Source organism: Abramis brama (genome assembly GCF_963993115.1).
Source record: "Abramis brama genome assembly, chromosome: 1".
Classification (NCBI taxonomy): Eukaryota; Metazoa; Chordata; class Actinopteri; order Cypriniformes; family Leuciscidae; genus Abramis; species Abramis brama.
In genome coordinates this window covers 12093070-12116973 of record NC_139963.1, presented here as the reverse complement: position 1 = coordinate 12116973, position 23904 = coordinate 12093070, and the positions used below count along the sequence as shown (strand labels likewise).

Genomic DNA, 23904 nt, shown 5'->3' with positions numbered 1-23904 from the left:
GTTGGTTGAGTTAATTTAATATTTTTTTTTGCTCTACCATAAGCTGCAGCCTGGTCTCATTAGAAAAACGTACCTGTGGCTAAATCTTTGCCAAGCGCAAAATACTAGCCTGACGTCGTCATACTCAGATTCTAGTCAGAATGTGAGTCTGATACTGCTCCATTGAGCTTTGATTATTGGGCGTGTTTCAACCGAACCAGGAAGGAAAATGCCTCTGCACTCAATTGGATAGACCTACAACCAATCAGAGTAACGGAGTAAGTGATGTATGTTCTTCATTCATGTTTCCGATCGACAAATGCCTTGATCGCGGTTCTCTGTTCCTCTTTTAAAATGAATGCGCTGTCGATATCTTCTATAACAGACGCGATGGCGGAATCTACACATAATGTTTTATAAACAAAGTTCGAGAGGAGCACGTTCAAATAATCAATCCAATCAACTTGTCATCAAACAATGACCGTCTACGGTCTATACTATCAGCATGAGAGGAAGCATATATATTCACTATGTCAACTCACCTAACATTCCTTGACAGTTTCCAGCATCCCTCCACTCACTCTCGGCTTGTTCTTCCACAGCCAGGAATACGGGGGGAGTACTTTGGGTTCGGGTTGAATACCGAGCCCGGAGCCTCTCCTCAGACAGCACGCCAAATATGCATTTATTCTATCTGCCTTATTTGTAAGTGTGTACTCGTGAAATCTCAATTCTCCAGCGGCAGTCATCTTTGTTGTAAACGAATTCAACCCAAGCGCTCGTTGATGACGTGGGTGATTACGTTACCGTTGCTCATCTGTCCATCATCGTATAAAGCCCGCCCTGACAATTTGATTGGTCCGAACAATTTTTGTTCGGGCATAATAGCTCCACACCGGATCGAGTCCAGACCAAACTAAGTTCGGCTGGCATCCAGGCTAGCAAAATACGTTGCTTTGTGCACATTTCACGACAGTTTAAAAGTGAAATGTCCAATGAGTGGCGCTAAAAGCGTGTTTATTTTTTTCAGGTGAACGTGAATATGGCAACGTTTTATTACGTTGGAGTTTGTACGTATCACTGCAGTTCTGAATTGAAATGTCCGGTGAGTGGCGCTAAAAGCTTAATGCTCCATTTTTACAATAACGTACACCTTCACTAAACCCTAAACTTTCCCGATAGTGTTAACAAAAACAAATGTGACATAAAAAGGCAATCGTAACCATGGCATTTTAGCTTGTTTTTGAACTCGTCTTTGAACTCTTTTATCGTGACTCGTTTTTCTCGGGAGTCGTACCCAAGCTCTCCGCATGTACAGTTCTGTAGCAGCTGAGCTACCGAGCAAGCTTAGTACATCAGTAAAACCGAACATATGGAGTAAGTGATGCAAACTCCAAAATAAATTAATTTACAAACCATGCACTGTGGTAAAATGTGTTTTGAGGTCATAACATAATTCTGCAAATAGCCGCGTGAAAAAGTCTTTATTAATCCATAATCTGCCCCTGTAATCATAATTGCGTGTGAAAACGATTAAAAGTGCTTGCCGTTTTACTGCCTCTAGTGTTCATTTCTGTTAGAAACTGCAGTAATATGTACCTGATGGTACATATTATGTGGCGCTGCAAAAAGTGTACAGGGGTACGTATTTCAGAGACCAGGTTGATAAGCTGCCATCCTACAAACCTGTTTCTGATATGACTTGGTTTCCAAAAAATGTTTTCATTCAGTTTAATTACAGGATTTTATTTAAACTGAAGTCAATGGAAATGCATCAATGAAGTTTAAAGAAACAGTTCACCCAAAAATGACATAATTATTATGACATTATACCATAGGGGCTTTCGTACTGGAGGAACCTTTTCATAATTTCTAGAACTATTGGCAGAAGTACCCGGATTTTGGCGTGTTCGCACCGTAGAATCTAGGAACGATTTTAGTTCTAGGAACCTCTTTTTGGAGGGACTAATTTAGCTCCAACTTCAGAGTAGGGTCTAACCACTATAGGAACTACCTGTGATCTTGTACACTTCCAGTGTATGCTGATTGAACAAATGCATGCAAAACATCAACACCTGTCATTTAAAAAAAAAAAAAAAAAGCTGTGTAAACACACAGATTATAGCCTATATTACTCCACAAAATAACTCTATGAACATGGAAAACAGTGACTGATGGGCCTCTAAACCTTTACGTTAAGGAGAAAATCCAACGCAACTTTGAGAGGACCAAGCGAAACTGTATTTCTGCTCAGATAGCAAAACCTGAACATCAACCACATGGCATATGCTAATACCTTTTCATATACTATCTACCATCTACAGTATGTATAACAGTTCTATCTAATAACATATTAGACAGGACTGTTAGACAGATCGCAAACTAATGAGCACGGAGAATGTGAACACTGTGCTTAGGCTCTGGCTGACGTTCTCAGCGCCGTCAAAATAAAGGTCTGCCGCTCCGTCAAAATAAAAGTCACATCAACAAGCGCAGCTTACGTCACTTCCGAGTTCCTACTTGCTTTGCAAATGCAACCAGGACAATGTTCCTAAGGGAACCATTAGTTCTCGGGGAACCACCCTGGTGGCTAGTTCCTAGAACTACCATGCTGTTCTTTTCCATAAAATGACAGTAACCATGTCTGAGAGGCTCTAAAAACGACAAAATATCCCCACCATTACATACCATACAGAACATATGGCTCTTGTTATATTCCAAGTTTTGTCATGACAACTCTCAGGAGATTGGCATGGTAATGGATATGGCAGTGTTAATGTATTTGGTCTTGGCGGAATAGATCTGCTACGCTGCTGCTGCATATGTAACATACATGATTTAACCCCGTAGCAGATCTATAAAGGTGGAGCTGGGGAAGGTGGAGGGTTTCTGAAAGCGCGCTGCATACTGTGCCATGTAGATAATGATGTGATCGTTACAAATGAGTCAAAGACTTATCAGCCTGCACCATCTAGAGTTTCATGCCAGAGCTAGGTAATAATCATACAATAGCATTGTACGAGGAACAGTCGCATTGACGTTCTATTCCAAATCTTCTGAATGTCATACGGTATGTCTGTGTGACATACAGAGCATGAGCACCTTTAATTTATTGGGTGAACTTTTCATTTAAAGGACAACATACGTCTTCTAACAATATACTTCCAGTTGATCCTCATCACTGTCTGGCTGGAAAGTCTTTTTCACATGTTTTTTCTTGTTCCACCACAGCACATTTATATCTGTCTGTCTCGGTCTGTCTTTTTCAGGATATTTGTGGCGGGAATCGGTTTCTTCAGTCTGTGCTTCTTAATGACCTCTCTGGGGGGGCAGTTCTCAGCCAAGCGACTGGGCGATTCCCCATTCAGCATCCGAACCGAAGGTACATTAATAACTGGCAGCTCTGCACGTCCACCTGTGCTGAGCATATGCATGTCTAATTCATCCTGTGGCATTTGGAAAGTGTCATTTTATGGGATCTTTAATGAGGTCAATGGAGGGTTTCGCGTTGGCCTTTAACAGGCTTGATTATCCAGGGGTCGGTGTGCTGTGAATAGCATCTCTGGCTGTCGAAGACCCCATTTGTCTTCAGTCATATTTTTTTATGATGATAGATCACACCAGAGGCTAGAGGCCAAAAAGAACCTGTCCATGAGAAAGAATCGCCCAAAAATTAACATTCAGTCATCATTTACTCACTCATCAAGGGTATTTGTGAAAGTTGATGAATGAAGGGTGTTCCAAATATGATGCCGGCACAGATTCTATGTGACCTGGTTGAGATCGTCTTCTCCGCAATAGATGTATGCGATGCTGACTTAGAATTTAGCGAGGCAGCGTAATTATGCCGTCTACTTTTTGGGAAAGCTTAGATGTTGGAATCACACCTATACTGCTTTAAAATTCTGCCTTCATGGGCTCACTACAGAGGTTTTGGAAGAGAGCCAATATGTTTAATATTCAGTTCCTTTCTAGTTTCAACACCGCTGTGCCCAACAGGAAATGGCTTACCCAAATGCGGCAAATAGCCATCTTAAGAGCTCCACTCGGTAGCTGGAAAATTGGAAAACTGTTTCATGGTGTGCTCAGCAAACCCCAGTATAAAGCTGAAGATGATGGATTAGTGTTCTGTGATGTTGTGGGAGAGGTCGCATGGAGAAAAGAGGGGGAGAGAAAGAGAAAGAGAGCACAATCTGATTAATTAACCACTCCCAGGCTGAGGTCTTGAGAAAGCATCTGGCTCTCGCTCATTAAACACTGCCTGCTGATCAGCCAGAGATGGACGTCACTGTGTTTTGGGAGCCCAACGCTGACATGTGAGGGTTACTTTAATGTTAATTCCAGTTACAAATGACTAATTATTTCAAACTAATTACATATGAATTACTTAAAATGTAGTCGGTATCCAAATATCACAACACGTATTGCAATCTGGCTTTAAAAATTGCTACAAGAAATGAAAATAAAGACGCAAGAATAGTCATATCTGCTAGATCAGGTATTTTCAAACTGGGGTCCAGGGATCGATAAATGTTTAGGATGGGGGTCCCTTATGCGAGAATGATCATATTTGGGGGGGCTGTGGCATCTAAAAGATTGATAACCCCTGCACTAGATGAGTCAAGTCAAGTCACCTTTATTTATATATTGTGCTTTTTACAATACAGATCGTTTCAAAGCAGCTTTACAGAGGGAACAGGAAAATAATGCAACAAAGTTTATTTCTAGAAGAAAGTAGCATCATAGTCCAGCTTAAGTAAGTTCAGTGATGGTTTATTTTTGTTGTAAAAAAGTATATATATATATATATATATATATATATATATATATATATATATATAATATATACTTTTTTACAACAAAAATAATGTAATGGTGTAAATATATATATATATATATATATACACACACACACACACACACACACACATATATATATATATATATATGTGTGTGTGTGTGTGTGTGTGTGTATATATATGCTGTTATTTTTTGTATTTTTTTTTCTGTGTAACTTAAAATGGTCTTTTGTTTGTTTGTTTTATAGAGTTACATTTAAGAATGTTGAACACTGAGTCGTTATTCTCACGTTTAGTTTCTGTATTACATAATTTTGTGGCTTTTTTTTATTGTATCACAGTATTAATGTAAAACAATGCTGATATATACCAATTATGTAAATAATCGCACCATTACGTATAAATACTTTACGTATAAATTTTATTTATTTATTAAAGTAAAAAATTAAAATAATTGGTAGCACTTTATTTTACAGCCCTGTCCATACCATATACTTATTATAGCAATTACAATAACTGGGTAATAACTAGGCACTAACCCTGAGCATACCTCTAAACCATTATATTACCCAGTACTTACTTATGTGAGTATACTGTAAGTGCACATACTGTAAAATAAAGTGTAGCCATTTTTTTTTTTTTTTGGCATTACTGATTGCTGATCTAACAGTAATGTTCAGCTCTAGTGGTATACATGTTATCTCAATGCTCTCTTTTGGCCCCTAAAATAAAACCTGCTGATTCTCTAATCCTCTTCCACATAAGAGATCCACCAGCTTTTACACCCTCACTCTGGCCATGTTCTATCTTGAATAATACCATCCAGCATATGTTCTGGGATTATGCCTCTAATGGATACTAATGGCTATTCTAAGAAAGGTTTTTTATTATAAATGTTTAATAAAAGCTTGTGTGTGGGTTGATGCAAGGAGCACTTTGTCAGTTTTAAATAGCAGGATTGTGTTAGTTAAGCAAGAAATACAGGATGCCTAGCATTACAGCCATACATCCCTTCATTGGACAGGCTCTAACTTATTACTATTCCAACTGTATATATAACCTATCTGATTTAATCTATAATCTAGTCAAAATATTGCTGAAATGTGTATTTTTAGATGCATCATTATTAGGGATGAAAATCTTCTCTTTTTCATGCAATGGATGTGGATGGTGATTCATATCAAAATTAGACAGAACCAAAGTTCTGCTCATGACAGCACGGGCTGGTCTTTGGTTGACCAATCAGCCGGAAGGTGTGTTAATGCCTTTTCACAGCTGTTTATATATTTTCTACTCATTAACCTAAAAATAATAATTCTTATTTTCTTTTTAAATTTAAAAGCAAATTATCAGAAGGTACACGGACATAGCAGCAACTCACTAATGTATTTTAAGTACTGTTTATTACAATATATATATATATATATATATATGTATATGTATATGTATGTGTTTCTTGAGGTTCACTTATAATATTAACAATGTGTTTTTTTTTTTTTTTTTTAAATCATATATGTAGAAAAACTATCACGTTCAACCCTTATTCTGACACTGTCTGAAATTATCTGTTTTGTAAGGGGCAGCTCCTTTGAAGTGCCAATTTTTTATTTTTTATTTTATTTCTCAGATATTGCCTTTCATGTAGTGTGTTATATGGATGTTAAACGTTTCAAAGATCAAAGTGCACGATAAATGGATTTATTGTATAGGAAAAGAATGAACAGATTCTGAACTGCCTGGAACTGTCTGTTATTCCAGTCTTACTTCCTACTCGAACCTAAAGTACGGTTTGTAACAAATTTGCATAATGCCAGTCTATGGTCTTCACTGGCTGCTCACAAACAATGTCTACTTTGACCTTTTTCTACTAATTTGTTCCCTTGTTTTTAGTAATGGAGTGTCTATTTACACTAAGCTCAAATAGCCCACCTTGTTGGCAGAGGCTATTTACACTAACTCAGATTAGGATAGACCAATCAGAACAGACTGGGTCACCTGACCAATCAGAGCAGAGTAGAACAATCACAACAGACTGGGCCATCTGACCAATCAGAGCAGAGTAGACCAGTCACAACAGACTGGGTCATCTGACCAATCAGAGCAGAGTAGACCAATCACAACAGACTGGGTCATCTGACCAATCAGAGCAGAGTAGACCAATCACAACAGACTGGGCCATCTGACCAATCAGAGCAGAGTAGACCAATCACAACAGACTGGGCCATCTGACCAATCAGAGCAGAGTAGACCAATCACAACAGACTGGGCCATCTGACCAATCAGAGCAGAGTAGACCAATCACAACAGACTGGGTCATCTGACCAATGAGAGCCGGTCAGTGCTCACACTACATGAGAGCCATGAGACATGTATGTTAAAGGGCGCGTGTCCAGTTTTCGTGTGAGAGGGAAGGAAATTTGAGCACTCTCATGTTTAATGAGATTTGCTGTTAAAAGAACCCCATAGAAACTACTTATATCACCTATGCCAAGATCCAACACTGTTGATGATTATGAAGTATATTACTTATAATTAGGGCTGGCAATAGATTACAATTTTTAATTACTTTTAATTGATTAATTGCACACTTATCGTGAAATTAAGCATACTCCATTTATCTTGTTTAACACATACATTTTATCATCATTTGCTATATCCAGCAAATTAAACCAGATGATTTTCACAAAACTGTATTTTCTGCAAGGTATCTTTCCAAAAAAGGAAACTTAACCAAATGACAAGGAGTCCATATAATTCATAAATGAATGCACACTAAAGCATGCATATAAAAAATAAAATAATAATAATAATAATTTTAGACAAGTAGCGGTACCGAACAGGACCACATGGAGATGCCAAAAAAATTTAATAAAAATAAATCCCTAAACCAACCACCTTGACCTGACTGCATTATATGCCTATTAGGGCTGTAGTCAAGACCACCTTTGTCGAGTCCAAGACAAGTCCAAGACCAGGACTAGTCGAGTCCAAGTCAAGACCGAGTCCAAAGAGGTTCGAGTCCGAGTAAAGACCGAGTCCAAAAAGGTTTGAGTCCGAGTCAAGACCGAGTCCAAAGAGGTTTGAGTCCGAGTCAAGACCGAGTCCAAAGAGGTTTGAGTCCGAGTCAAGACCGAGTCCAAAGAGGTTCGAGTCCGAGTCAAGACCGAGTCCAGGACAGGGAAAAAAAAGTCTGCTAAAAAATATAGGCTAGCCTATAGAAATTAAATCATTATGTAATAATGAATAATTTTAAATTTATTTAAAATAATTGACTAATTCAAAGAACAACAAAAAAATTATAATTATATAGGCCTAAAGGAGCACTACACATTCGTTTCGACTGTCTGATCAGCCTTACATTCTGTTCCTGTCAATCATACACGCGATGTCAACCAATTAAACTGCATGAGGGAGGACCGAGACAACTCACAGACACACACACACACACACACACAAGAGATGCGGATAAACCGCGGATTAGGCGGATGACGTGACGAAAAATAATATTTTAATTAAATTCGGGCGGGTGGCGGCTGAAGCAATCAAATGAAAAAAGTTAGCCAATAAGCAAACCTGCAAGTTATGAGCTATTATGAGCGATATTAGCTATATTTTAAAACAGCCCATTAATTAGATGTGCAAGGCAAGCAGGCTAGATTTCGGGGTGTTATGGACAATTAAAAATATGAATATTCACGTTGCACTAGCGGTGGACTTTCAGCGAGTTTATTTAAACATTTGCCGTTTATGAGTCAAAAGAGCCGGCTCTTTCAGTGAGCTGATTGAAACGAGCCGGCTCACGAAAAAGAGCTGAAATGCCCATAGTTATTAGGTGGCCAGTGTTTCACTTTCCCTCCAATAATATTTTGTTTTAATATCGCGGCGACGTATGTGTGATTACTGGGAACATAATAAAGAAACCTGGACTCGGTCGAGACCAAAAGCCATATTTGGCAAGACCAGTGGCCGAGACCGAGACAAGTCCGAGTCCGAATACCAGCGAGTCCGAGACCATAGAAAAGCGGTCTCGAGTCCAAGACCGGACTCGAGTACTACAGCCCTAATGCCTATTACAGTACACGGGTCCATTCAGAATTATGGAATGTGGAAACAACGTGAATGCACTGAAATGTGTTTGTTTGCGCATCAACATAACCACGTAAATTACGTTGACACAATTTCACATGCAGTAAACGGTCACTGTTATGATTGGCTAATTACATTGCATAGAAAAAAGTATCAATGCCCCCTTGCTGTTGCACATGAGTAAGCGAATGCAAATGTAAACGATCAAGGAGAATTGAATTTATTATTGCATGTCTACTTCCTTACATTCATATTCAAATTGCAATTCTGCGTCTTGTTTTCTGGCTCAATTCTATTCTGAATGATGCACAACCCTGTTAGTCGAGTCTCCCGTGTGCTTTGTATGGTGTTTGGTTGCTAGTGACATATAAATCTGTGGATTGCAGGGCTTTTGACACAATATCCTCTAGGAAGGTCTTTAGATTTCAGTTGGAGTCGTCCCCGTGCTTCATCACACTCCGGCAGATATCTGCACCGCTCCGAGATGAAAATCAACGCTCTTTCCTTTAGACAGGGTTCAAAAACTGTGGCCTTCGACAGTTGTGGCACACAGGCACAGCAGGAGATGAAAACACTGATTCTATTATAAGCCTGTATCTTCTTGTATAGATGTCTTTTCTCACTTGTATACACCGTGGGACACAAATGTCTGAGACCACACTGAAAAGTCTGGCCTCAGATCTCAGATTTGTAAATCTGAAATGTAATCAAATGACTGCTGCAAAACCTATTGCATATTATTATTATTATTATTATTATTATTATTATTATTACTAATATTTTTTTAAGGAATTGAATGAATTGAAAGGATACAGCGGTGATATAATCATCCCCAGTCCCCTCACCACGAGATGTGCCCTAGTTTCTCCAGCATCCATGTTTTCCTCCTTGCACTGTTGTGTATTTATAATGCTAAATGAGGGTCTAATGGGAACGTGAGCCGAGTTCTTTCACACACTCTGAAGGAGTCTGCTTTTGGATTCTTGGAGTGAAATTAATGCTGTAAATATTTGCTTCGGCACATTTTCAAAGACTTCTCTATAATAATAATAAATATAAAAATAAATAAAAAAATGAACAAATGTTTTTGCAGATTAGATCAAACATTTTAAAGTAGACTTTAAACTCAACATGAAATGCAACTCATTTTAAATCTGTGAACTCTTTTAAGAGTAAAATAGGATATTCAATGAGGATGAAAAAAAAAACAAAAAAAAAACTTGATTTTCTCCTTTGGGAGTTGATTGGATCATGAGACGTATTGCATAACAGCATGGAATCAGGTGGTTGGAGGAGAGGGGTAGAGAAAGTAAAACCGAGCTCAAGCTTACGGAGCCCCGCATATGACATGTGGGCAGGGGATATGTGTATTGTGGCCACGCATTAACAATTTGTTCCCATCATTTATTAATATGTCAGCATGTTTTACTAAATCGTTCTCTCGTTTTAAGTAACGGAGTGTCTATTTACCAATCACCTGTAAATAGCCTTTGCCTTGCACGTATTGCAAAGAAAATATGCTATTTTCAATTAGTGTAAATATAATCTATTGCTATTTAAACTTAGTGTAAATAGCAGCTATCGCTAATTGTACTTACCGTAAATAGCATATATCGCTAAGAAAATATGCTATTTTCACTTAGTGTAAATGTAATCTATTGCTATTTAAACTTATTGTAAATAGCAGCTATCACTAATTGTAATTACCGTAAATAACATATATCGCTAAGAAAATATGCTATTTTCACTTAGTGTAAATGTAATCTATTGCCATTTAAACTTAGTGTAAATAGCATCTATCACTATTTGTACTTAGCGTAAATAGCATCTATCGCTAAGAAAATATGCTATTTTCACTTAGTGTAAAGTTAGGATAGTTCTAGATCCTGTTCACACATGATCTCTTAATGGTATTTTAGCGGCAATTTACTAGTAAAGACTGTATGTTAAAGCGGCTATTGAAATGAATGCGAACAGGGGTAACACTTTATTTTGATGGTCCCTTTTGAACATGCTGTTGACTACAAGTAATGTTACACCTATGCGTCTACTAACTCTCATTAGTGTTAGTAGACTGTCTGCTTAATATCTGCTAACTCTTTATAGTGATGCCCCTCCAACAGACAATCTACTGACTAGAAGTACCTTTCCAACTACATGTCAACTTATTATAACCCTACCAGTCTACTAATACTCTACTAACACTCTAATTACAGTTAGTAGACATGTAGGTGCAACGTTACTTATAGTCAACAGAATGTGTAAAAGGGACCATAAAAATAAAGTGAAACCCAAACAGGTAGCTTACCAGGTATTGACTTTCTTGTTTGTTTAGTTTCTTCATAATAACATGAACAATATAATATAAATGGGATCAGTTTAGATTTCAAAATGTGTGTGTGTGCTTGTGTGTTCATACTGCTTTTCATATGAATGCCATCAAACCCCCTCATGCTAAATATCTTGGGCCGATGTGGGCACACATAACATTTGTAGCTAGTGTTTTTGGTGACCTGCTGCTCTTCAGAAGCCCTCAGGTCATCTTACAGCGAGTGAGTCATGAGTAAACCGATGCAGTTTCACGGCAGCATCTCTCGTCTTCTATCACACACTCCCACGGTTGCTGTCAGACGGAGTCGAGCTAAAGAGCTCAAGAATTTCACACCGACTCACTAGACAGAATCCGGGTTTGTTTTCTTAAGCATTTTAACACCAACATACCTGGGGGAAAAATAGCTGGAATTATTAAAGGGATAGTTCACCCAAAAATTAAAATTCTGTCAGTAATTACTCACCCTCATGTTGTTCCAACCCCGTAAGACCTTCGTTCATCACACTTGCTGGCCCAGAAAAGTTCTTAAAGACATCGTTAATATAGTCCAAGTGACTACAGTGGCTCAATCTTAAGTTTATCAAGTGACGAGAATACTTTTTGTGCGCAAACCCCCCCTTATTCATTTCCTTCTCTCTGGGCCTCGAGTGTTGTACGTCACACGCATCACACACATGACCAGCATCGGCCAATAGTGAGCCTACGTGTGATGTACAACACAGAAGCGCTGCGCTGTTTTACTACGTGAACTCACTCGAGGCCCAGAGAGAAGGAAATGAAAAGTGAAATAAAGTCATTTTGTTTGTTTTTTGCGCACAAAAAGTATTCTCATTGCTTGATAAACTTAAGATTAAGCCACTGCAGTCACTTGGACTATTTTAACGATGTCTTTAATAACTTTACTGGGCCGGCAAGTTTCAATCCCTTAGAAGCCTATGGAGGAGTGATCCAGCTCTCAGATTTAATAAAAAAATATCTTAATTTGTGTTCCGAAGATGAATGAAGGTCTTACGGGGTTGGAACAACATGAGGGTGAGTAATTACTGACAGAATATTCATTTTTGGGTGAACTATCCCTTTAAGTGCAGTCAATACTTGAATGTTTAGAAGAAATAACAAATGTTACGCCTAGTTTGCATGCATATATATAAATAATATTATTACATGGTATTATACAATTATACATATCATTTAGTATATTTATTATAATAACATATATAGTATCAAATGAATTTAAACCCAAATAAAGAGCCGTTTTCACGACACTGTTTTCAACTAAAAACTGAAAACGTATGTGTTTTGGCCGTTCATTTACATGACAATGCTGTTTTGGGGGCCTGAAAACGCTAACTTTTGCAAGCTTTTGAAATTGATAGCATTATCATCTCTGTGTAAACTACAAAAATTTAATTTGTGAAAACAGTGATGCCATGCACATGCGTATGATGTGATCAGTCTATAGGCGTATAGCGTTTCTTTAGAAAATTACATCGCCACCTACTGGCCTGGCGTGAAAAATACAGTGAATTTAGTCGTTTTCGCAGATCAGTTTAAACGGGGATCGTTTCGACAACGTTGTCGTCTGAATGCTAAAGACACAAAGGGGAAAAAATCTGTTCTTAGTACATAATTGTTTTGTATTAAAATTTTTACATTTTATTGTAAATGTACCCTGAATTTAGCCTGGAAATCCAGACCTAAATCTGAAGATCTGACTAATGAAAATCGGCCAGCTCAAGGGGCATGCATTTGAAAATCTCACTGCACGCAATTGGATAACACTACGACCAATCACAACAAGCCCCATACGCTTAGCTACCAGCGGAGCTAACTGGTAGATTCGACTCTTGCTGTGTCCGGTCGGCAAAACAGTAAAAACGCCCTTTTTGCAAAGGAACGATTCAAGCGCCGTCTTCTGTTCCTCTTTAAGATAAAAAGCCAAGTCTAACTCGTTCATTGTAGCGGCCAAAGCCATTTCAAACAACTGGTGTTCATCCATAGCCATCTTGCAATGTTTACTAATGACTTCGACGTCACAGCGCTGTCGTCATCTGTTTAGCTATATCAGATAACCCAATGTGATTGGTGCAGCTCGGATACAATGGCATATTTAATGAGCATCATTACTCGATGCCAGAGTAACTCGCTGAGCAAATTCAACTTGTGCTCTCGCGAGAACTCTGGATTTCCAGGGTACCCTGAATTATCTTATTTCATTTGATCTAATAAGAAAATACCTTCATATGGACAGTGTGACAAATATCTTTGTCCAATATTGATTTTATTTTGATATTTCACACAGTCATGTTTCCTGCTTGCCTCTCACGTGATTATAGGTGTGTTGGACTTGAAGCAGCGCTGCGCAGACCTGTGTCTTTCGAATCGCTCCCACTGTACTTTCATGTCACACACTGATCGGTCTGCCGGTTCAAGTCGAACACACCTCTTGTCTTTTGGTCCCTTTAGTTCACGTGTTATGTCCTGATTAGTTATTTGTCTCATGTGTCATGTTCTCATTGGTTTATTGTCTTATCTTGTACTCAGTTCTGTCTTTTCATTGGTTCTTGTTTGATTAGTTCCACTTGTCATTGGTTGTTTTTGTCTCGTGTTTCCCTAGTCCATTGTGCCTTGTCTAGATTTGATGTTGTAACCTGCACTGTAAAAACTAAAGGTGCCTCAGATATCCTGTCGGATACATAATGAACTTAAAAATGTAATTTAAGTGCCTCAGAGCTCTTTCTCCTATAGTAGGGTTACTGGTGGAGCATTGACAATCTTTTGCGGAACTTATGGGATCCTTTAAGCACTTTGTATTCAGTTCAGAGGTTCTGGAGTCACCTTTTCATTACCACGAGACCTCGAAGTGCTTTGGGGGAAATTAGAGGAACTCGAATTCTATAAAACGGTTATTGTAAGATCTTTTAACATTTAACGTTTCTGTGAGGCCACAATAAGATTTTTATTATCCTATTATTATTACATTTAATCATTTAGCAGACACTATTATCCAAAGCGACTTACAAATGAGGAGAGCAATAGAAGCAGTTAAACTAACAATAGGACAACAATATGTAGGCTAAGTGATGTGACCCTTCCCAGTTTAGTCTGACGCAGTAAACGTTTATTTATTTATTTTTTTATATTTTTAAACAGATATAAAGTAGAAGAGAAGAGAAAATAAAGCGTTAGCATTAATGGATCCAGTGTTTATATTTAAGTTTGATTCAGTATACATATAGGCTTACATTTATTTAGTATATTTCATTGATTAAACCTTAAACGACAACAACAACAAATAATAATAATGATAATAATATGAAGAAGAAGAAGCAGGAGGAGAAAAGTTTTATTCTGTCACGAAACTGCTGCTATTCCTCTGCTGTCGTCGCTTCAGTGATCCTCGCGCTGCTCGCGCGCTACAAAGCTCAGCTGATCGACGTCATCGGGTTTAAAACTAACGGCTCCTCTCATCAAAGCTTCCGCCGTTTGTTCGGCTCTCCGTTACAAGGTTTGTAAACTCGCCAAAGAAATATATATACAGTCCACTCACTATATATTCAAACACATACATATAAACTAAATGTATTATACATTACTACGTCTTTACAGTGTTTACCACTCGTTTATTGCACAGTATGTGGTATGAAGGTTTTAACATAATGCCACAAATGGAAATCATTGACTTATTGTCTTAGATTTTTTTTTAGTCATTCAAGTCAATGTATTGTGTACAACTGTGTCTTCAAATTGCTGATATAACTAATTTAGCTGATTCCTGCTGTCGTCATTGGTGTTTGTTATGAACAAGTGGTTAATATAATGTTAGTTTGGTCTGTTTTTGTTTATTTACTACTGGTGCCCTCATTCTCTCAAATACCATTTTAAAGCCCGTTACTGGCCAATAAATATGATGTTGTGAATGGATATAATCAGCTTTGTTCTTTTGTTTCCCAGAAGAACCATTACATTTCTAAAATAATCTGAACATTTCAGAGGCAACATTGGATTACAGTAAGTTACCTGCCCCACATGCAAGTACTTTATCACTATGAACTTTTCTGTGTGAAATTGTATTGTTTGACTGTGTACTAGTATTTTTTAATCAGTTATTCTCTGAAAATCTTCCCTCATGCTCTCAAATCTCATTCATGTTATTTTTACATGTAAAATAATATCACAGGTTTGGCGAATTGGCGCCGATAATGCTATGCATTTTTTCTTATACCTTAATCATTTGCATTTGAATATGAGACATTTTAACTCTGAATTATAACTTCAAGTTGAGTCTTTTTAGACAAAAAAACAAACAAAACTATTATATGGCTTCAGAAGATTTGCAACAAAACCCATAAAACATGAGTTGTGGACTCATTGATTATTTCTAGGATCTTTTCTGGGACATTTTTGGAGCTTAACAGAATATTTATCCATTTTTACGAAAAATTGTTGCATTGAATTGAACTATAACTAGAACTAGAATTGAACTAAGTGTTCATAAGAATGGTTTCATGAATGATTTACACAATTTTGTTCTGCTTGTGTTTCATGCAGTGAAAGCGAACAGTGACTGGGGCTGCATTATGCCTGAGATCTGCTTTTGGGTTCCACATACAGAAAGTCAAACAGGTTTGGAACGTCAAAAGGCTGAGGAAATTATTTAAATTTCACAACTATCACTTTAATAACATTACAGTACATTTTTACAGATTTTTAAAATCTTTTCACTTTTCTAACTCGTTAAGTACCTTAGTGGAGCGGCTAATTGATATAATCGTTCAGTTTATGATACAAGCGTGAAAATTGGCATGAGCAGTCTCCATGGGTCACTTGACAAGAAAATTGTCCGAGCTACTTGAAATTTCAAGATTTTTCATTTTTCAAGATGGCCGACACCTTAGTGGAGCAGTTAAGTGATATAGTGGTTTATTTGGTGATACAAGCATGAAAATTGGCATGAGCAGTCTCTGATGGTCACTAGACAATAAGCCACCCACAGCTACTTGAAATTTCAAGATGGCGGCCATTTTTCAAGATGGCCACCACCTTAGTGGAGCAATTAGGCTCATGGCAATTTTCATGCTTGTATCACCAACTAAATGATTTCTTAAGCCTAATTGCTCCACTTAACTGCTCCACTAAGGTGTCGGCCATCTTGAAATTTCAAGTGGCTCGGACAATTTTCTTGTCAAGTGACCCATGGAGACTGCTCATGCCAATTTTCACGCTTGTATCATAAACTGAATGATTCTGCCAAACATAAGCACTACCTCACATGTCCCTTGTGAAGTTTTTATTATTGATTGCATTTTATGTTGCAGCGAGTAAAGGTCCGGTCACATTTGTGAATTTTGTGAAATTACACAGGCAAAAAGGTCCATTGACCATTGTCAGCAGTGTAGCGGCGTAATGTATGAAGCACAGCTCACACAGGAGTCACTTTCACACAGCTTTCTGTTGGTCAAATCCAGCGAATTCCAGTGACCAACTTGGTCCCATAGTGACATTTTTGACCACACACGAAATTGCAGATTGTGTGAATTCTTATGGAAATGACTGGAACAATTCACAGAACAGCAGCTAATTTTACTGCATCTTAACTCTTTAATAATGAAAATGTTTTCTGCTTGTTGTGACATATACAGGAATACTGTTTCCGGGTCGAAGCCTCTACTTCTACTTTCTCTATCTTGTTTCTAGTGAGAATACTCAACATCCATTTAATAACACTGTTGATTCAAGTCACACATTTAAGCTTTTCAAAAGACATACGTACATTACAGTGTCCAGTCTCACGGCATCCCAGGCTTCAAAATAGCTGAATAACTAACCATCTGAGATTTCGGTATAGAGATAAAAGTTAGGATCATAATTTTCAGGAATATTACAGCACAATGAGTGTATATTAGCACTGTTTGTTGTTTGTTTTTGGCATCTGATAGAGCTTTTGGATCTGGAAACAGTGACGTCAGACTTAACAAGCTTAACAAAACTTAAGTGAAGATGCACATTTTTAATCAGGGTAGTCAAAATGTTAATGTCTTTTTTATTTTATTTTTTATTACATGGAACATTTGTGTTTCCATGCATTTTGTTGAGATGTCTTTTCTTGTATAGCCTATTGTACATGGTTGATTATTCATGTTGCTAATGTTATACTATTTTTTTGTGTGTATTCTATTCATTGATATTAATCGATTACTAGCTTTTTTCCCCCAAGTGCATGGAAGTGCATGTATTAAAATGGATCTAAAATATGTAATAAACAATTCTTATTTTGTATTTGGTTCAGTTTGTTTATTATAATAGAAGTTAACGGTAACCATAGTAACAGCATGAAAAAAAAATTGGTTCCTGGAGGCACCCAAAACGGTTCCACACAGTGTCTAATATAAGAGTTCCCAGGGAAACCTGTGTGGTTCCTCAGAGAACCGGCCCTTTTTAAAGGGTGCCGAGAGGATCTACAGACGGTTCCACTGGTGTGGCAAAGTGAAGAACCCCAAAAGGTTCATCCAGGCACCTTTTATGTTTACAGTGTGCTGTGGGTGAGTCTCTTGTTTCTCGGGTCAAGTCAGGTTTTGTTTATCTTGTATTTTGGTTATGAATATAAATAAAGCTTCCCTCGGGTTCTTATTTCGGCTTGCCTTAGTGGACTTCATGTTGCAGCCTATAAATTAACTTTATGCATCTTTTTAATTAGCTGTGATCATTAGTCGAATTTCCTTTGAATAGATCACAGCGTTTTTATACTTTTACTGTGTTGCCAAATGGTTTACCACTGAGAAAACAGTTAAAGGCTTAAAATAGGAAGTCAGCTAAATCCACTACACAAAATATTGACAGAATTATGGGCTGTGTTTCCCAAAATCATAGATCGTAAAGACATTTGGTGGCTTCTACGATCTACGTGATACTTTTGGGAAATGCAGCCCAGGTCAATTTGTCCAAGTTTACAAGTTACATGGCTTTGAATTGTTAAAAGATATTCAAGAATTTTGAATAAAATGTGAAAACAAGTGAGCAGATTCCTCCCGGGACCATTCATGACTAATAAATGGAAGAGTTTTATGATAATTTGATATTCTGCTGCATGAACTCAACTTCAGACTGTGCTGGTAATTCTCAGTTTTCTTGATGTATTTTTAGATGATTTCTTAGACAAGCTGATTTCTTAGGTCCAACTTCATTAAAATACGGAAAATCCATTAGGCCTCACAAGAATGTGGTTTGACCAAGATAAGACATAAAATGACTCAGCTCTGACAGGAAGCAAACATATTAATGATGATTTGACAGGCTTTTGACAGGCAATTAATTTATACACCCTTACCCAGTGACTGCCAATGACATTCTGACTCAGTTCACAGTGGGTGTGATGACTTTGCTGAGTGTACTAAACTTTTTTTACTTGTATGGTGGTTGTCTTAAAGGGATGGTTTGGAGTTTCAACCTAGGGTCCTTTGCACCATGACCTCGAGCCAAACACCCCCCAGAAGCTTTTTTTTCCCTTGGTCGATTTTGTTGGTAGTACCAACTAGTACTAGTTAGTAGTTTTTCCGAAGTGTTGACAACTTAGTGTTAACTAATAATTGTTGCATTCCTGGAACTGGGCGTTGTTACACTACATCCTTATGCATCGCTTTCGGCCATGACTTTTACGGGCTTTTCCCAAATCACGGAAGTGACCTTGACGTCCGGGTTAGCGGTAGCATAAGCCATCAGGCAAGTGTTATTTAAATAAACTCCCGATGTACTTAAAAACTTTCCAATGCCTCGTTTTATGAGTACAGAACCTATTTGTACTACTGTAGAAGTTTGGTACCATTCTGGGCATTATTAGTGGGGTAATTTACGAGATACAGCCTTGGATCCGTTAGCGCCTGGACTAAGCCATTCGGCTGATATCTCTAAATAAGCTCTAACTTTAATAATGTTCAACCAAGGGGAAAAAACCCAAGGTTGAAATTACTCCGAACCATCCCTTTAATGGCAATAAAGCAATGTTATTGTGCTCATGCTTTTCAGTACGCATAAACGCATGATGAAGTCCATTTGTTTTGGAATTACTTGTTGTTAATTACAGTGTATATTTAAAAAATGAAATCCATGCAGGACAATTACAGAACAAAGGGAGCATAGAAAGAAAATGACTGATGACCATACTAAATTCGAATGGCATTAATTGCCAGGAGCCTAAAGGAATTTGCTACACTTTGCATGGAGATTAAAGACATTATTGAAGCTCAACATTAATATTAATAAAGGCTATTACTGATGTCTTGTCATTTACAGATTAAAATTATGGTGCGTTCAGCTTTGGACCAGTTGCATAAGCACAGCCAGTTTGTTGAAGGGATAGTCCACCCAAAAATGTAAATGTTGTCATCATTTACTCACCCTCAACTTGTTCCAAACCTGTATGAGTTTCTGTCTTCTGTTGAACACAAAAGAAGATATTATAAAGAATGTTGGTAACCAGAAAGTTGACGGTAGCCATTGAGTATTTTTTTTCTACTTTTGAAGTCAACGGCTATCGTCAACTTTCTGCTTACCAACATTCTTTATAATATCTTCTTTTGTGTTCAAAAGAAACAGAAGAAAGAAACTCATACAGGTTTGGAACAACTTGAGGGTGAGTAAACGATGACAACATTTTCATTTTTGGGTGAAACTATCCCTATTAGACTGTGTTGTAAGAACTAGTCTGACCAACTAGCAGATAGCTAAGGTGTAATCAGTCATACTTTTCAGGTTTAAATTAAAGACTAATCTGCATTTTTTTTTTTTTTGTAACATGATGCATGATTTTAGCCTTGATTTTCACTCGCCAACAGATTTTGCTAAATCGCAGACAAATGCCCGAAATCGGAGACAAATCAGAATCAACGATGCGTCGCAGACACCCATGAGATATTTGGCATGCTAAATATCTGGACTTGTGGACGATTCAAAATCCTGCTGTGTGAATGTGAATAGTGAATAGTGCACAAGTCTCTTTTGGAACTTTTTGAATCTTAAAAGCCTCTGTCTTCATTGATAATTCTTTTCTAAAATCATGGTTTTGGAATTTTCAGCTAATCCTGTATAGCATTAGCAATAGCTACACTTGTGTTGTCAGGAGTGCATCTCTAAAAACTAAAACGTTTCCTAGGTGTGCTACTGTAGGGCACTAGCTTTTGAAACAGAGCTTTTGTTTTCCGACGGCTGAAAGCGATATTGGGATGGTGGCACGTTGAGAGCCACTCACACTCTTCTGGATGGCAGTGGTCATTGTTTAAAGTGTAAGAGCAGTGGAGTGTGTGATGAAGAGCTGCAGCTTGAGTCATTCCCTCTCTCTCCCCGTTTCAGTGGAAATATATTCCTGCACCCGGCTTTAATATTCCTAATCGTTCTACTGCTCTTTTTGCCTTTTCTGTCACATGCTTTTTAATCCCTCCCGCAAGACTATTTACTTCAGTTTCAAATCCCTGAGCGAACGTTTGCTAATTGAAGCAAACACACACACACACACTAACACACTTGCGTGGCATGAATTAAACACACTTTCATCCCTGAGCCACAGATGAGCCACAGTAAGACAGGGCAGAGCGTGTCTTCTCTACGAGATTGTGAAGTGTGGAGCAGAGCATGTGTAAAAACAAACAAACAAAAAACAACAGGATGTGGTTATTTATATTTATTTATATAGTTCTCATTTCTGAATGCTGAAAGCAAGGGATTATATTTTAAAGATAAAATTGAGAATTCATTACTTTTTTATTCTGTCTTGAGTGTACTTCCTTATTTCATTGTTGTCTCTCAAGTGACTTCATCAAACGGTACTATGCAAAGCTAGTTTCAATTTCATTGATAAGGCAGTTCATTTGGTTGGGAAAGACTTAAGAAGTTTTTTGTTTTGACGTGTGGAATATACCCACACCTGCACTCATTCACTGTGACTAATCATCACTAATGATTTTATAGAGGTATGGTGCAGAATTTAGATTATTGCTTGTGTATTTTTGGAGAAAGAAAAACCGTGAGATCCAATTATTTCAAGCTACCTGTTTGCATTTACTAAATGAAAATGTTATAATAAACACATCAATAACACACACACACACTTCAGTCTAATCCATAGCATGCATGTTATGGGTGTGCTTTCTATGAAATAACTGACAATGGCATATTCACCAAACAATGTCAGTTCACAAAAAAAAAAAAAAATAATAAAAAAAAAAATTTCCATCATCATGTAGCCTACTCACCCTAAAAAAATGTTTTTCTTTATTTTTTAAATGCAAAAGAAGATATTTGAGAAATGTTCATTTCAATTCTTGGGTAAACTAACCCTTTAGAGGATGATCAGTTTTGTGGTAATCCAAATAACAAATGCTGTTGATTGATCTTATGTTGTACTGAACAAGCTATCTAATAACCACAACACCCCCAAAGATACCTAGAGCAATCGAGCAACCACCCTGGAACATGCAAGCCCTAGCAACCACTCTGAACACCTTAGCAACCACTCAGCAAACCCTGGCACCATTCTATAACACTATTTTCAAAAGGCTTTGCCAAAATTCCAAGTCTCGACAAAAGTTTCATTGCTAGATCAGAGCTGCTACAGAACTCTAGATCCACATCACGGCATCACACTCAACTTAAATTAACTCAACTAATTATCTCTAGTTAAAGTCAACTTAAAATGAGTAACAGGATGTGCTTTGAACATAAAAAAAATCTTGTCAAGGCAACTAAAAAATGTTTAGCAATTATCAATGCAAGCTTGATTTTCAAAGCTAACTACATGATATGAACATTATTTGCCTCTTAAATCTAGAGGCAAACATTTTACCCACTTTACGTAGAGCATAACGTGACTTTATTCTTCTGCCAATTAGTGACAACACATCTGTATATTCTGCAGGAGGAAGCCCATCACACTGCACTCGCACTGCTGGAAACATTTCCTCCAGCTGTTCAGTACAGAAGACTCTCAGCTCTTAGAAGACAGATGCACTGTATTGATCCCTGAGGGGAAATTCAGGAGTAATGAGCAGTCTTAGCAGAGGATGGGTTCTATCCGTTGACCTTTAGGCATCTACTGCCTCACTCTGGCTAAACTCAGCCCAGATGGGACTGAAACCCACAATCCCTAGTTTCGATGGCCTATGTCTAATGCAGTAAGCCAACAGGGCTCACATCATGCTACAAGACCAAGCTTCAGTCAATCACATTGGTACACTTCTCCATATTCAGGAGCTTGCAGCCAGCAGTGAATGTTTACCCACAGCCTGCGCTGACTCAGAGTGTTTACCTATCAGTCTGCTGCTTGACTCTTATCTTAGAGTCTCAAAAAGCTGCAATTGAGTCTGACTTTGCTGAAGGTTAATTTAAGTGTTATATCACAGCTGTGAAAGTTGTTTTAAGTGTTGCCAGTGGCTTGCCGTACGAAGTATTGCATGTGCAATTTATGGTACTTTATTGTTCATAAACAAAAGAATATCTGTAACTTGGCAAAAGTCAGTGTATACACACATTAGGGCTTTTCACACTTGAGAGAGTTAACCCTGAGTCATTTCACACTTCTCATAACTTACCCGGGGTTATTATTTATTATTGTATATTAATAAGCTGCTGTTTCACATTGTATATTCCTAAACTATCTGTTAACATTCTTATTTGCACATTTGCAGTTTCAGTTTCATTTATTGGATGCATAACGCAAGCGACCTGCTTACATAAATGCTCTAGCATTGTGCGTCCTGGTATTATTTATGGTTAGGTATGGTAAGTAGGGATGTCCCGATCAGGTTTTTTTGCCCTCGAGTCCGAGTCCGAGTCATTTGATTTTAAGTATCTGCCGATACCGAGTCCCGATCCGATACTTCTAACTTATATTGCAAAAACAAAAAAGAATAAAGAAGAGCGAAAAAAACAGATCCAGGATGTTCCTTATTTTTTATTTAATTCACCTTATTTTAACATTCAACAACTCTGTTAACAAACAGAGCACTTCTGTGAGGTAGCTTGAACAATCAAGTAATAAATAAATTCTTCACTTTTGGACTTTAGTGCAACAGTAAATATTAAAAAATATTTCACACTGCACTGTTAAAACAGAGCGTGCAGCGCGTATTTTTTTCGCCGCCCATGTTAACAGATTAAACCAGGCTTTAGAGCATTCACACCGCACGCAGAGGCGGCGCGGCAGTGCGTAGCAAAGCAGCAGTGCCGCGATCGTTTCGGCGCCGAGTCTATTTTTGCTGCGCCGCTTTTGCTGAATTAAAGTGACAATACATTGATCATGGCCATAATACACCGCAGTTTTATCCAAAAAGTGCATTGATGATATCTATTGTGTTTTAAACAGTCAATCAAATGACCAACAGCAATTTAAAAAGAAAACAAATGTCCAAAAACAAACTTAAACTTAAACTTAAACTTATTGCCATAACAATAAAAACAAAGATGAACCAAAAGTTATATAAATGAAATTATTAATAAAATAAGCTTCTTGACAAGTCTTTTCTCTTAAATGTATTTGAAAATGAAAAAAAGCAATGCCAACTTATCCATTATAGACTCTGTCTGTACACAACCCACGGTTCAGTGTCCTGCTCCTGCTCACCATACGCACTGCTCCTGCGCTGCTTACACTCTAATAACGCGTGCAGTGTGAAACCGCCGTAACTCTGTGTCACCGCATAATAGAGGTGTTAAAAAATA

The 23904-nt window shown here is 37.7% G+C and overlaps 1 protein-coding gene across 1 annotated transcript in view; it reads left to right on the top strand.

Annotated features, from left to right (window-relative positions):
* Positions 1–23904, top strand: part of mgat5b (alpha-1,6-mannosylglycoprotein 6-beta-N-acetylglucosaminyltransferase B) — a gene marked incomplete at its 5' end in the record, with an annotated part of 135946 nt that overhangs the window by 1275 nt on the left and 110767 nt on the right. Inside the window, one exon of the mRNA XM_084111143.1 lies at positions 3249–3361. Coding sequence (XP_083967269.1) covers positions 3249–3361 — 113 coding nt within the window. The remainder of the gene's footprint in view (positions 1–3248; positions 3362–23904) is intronic.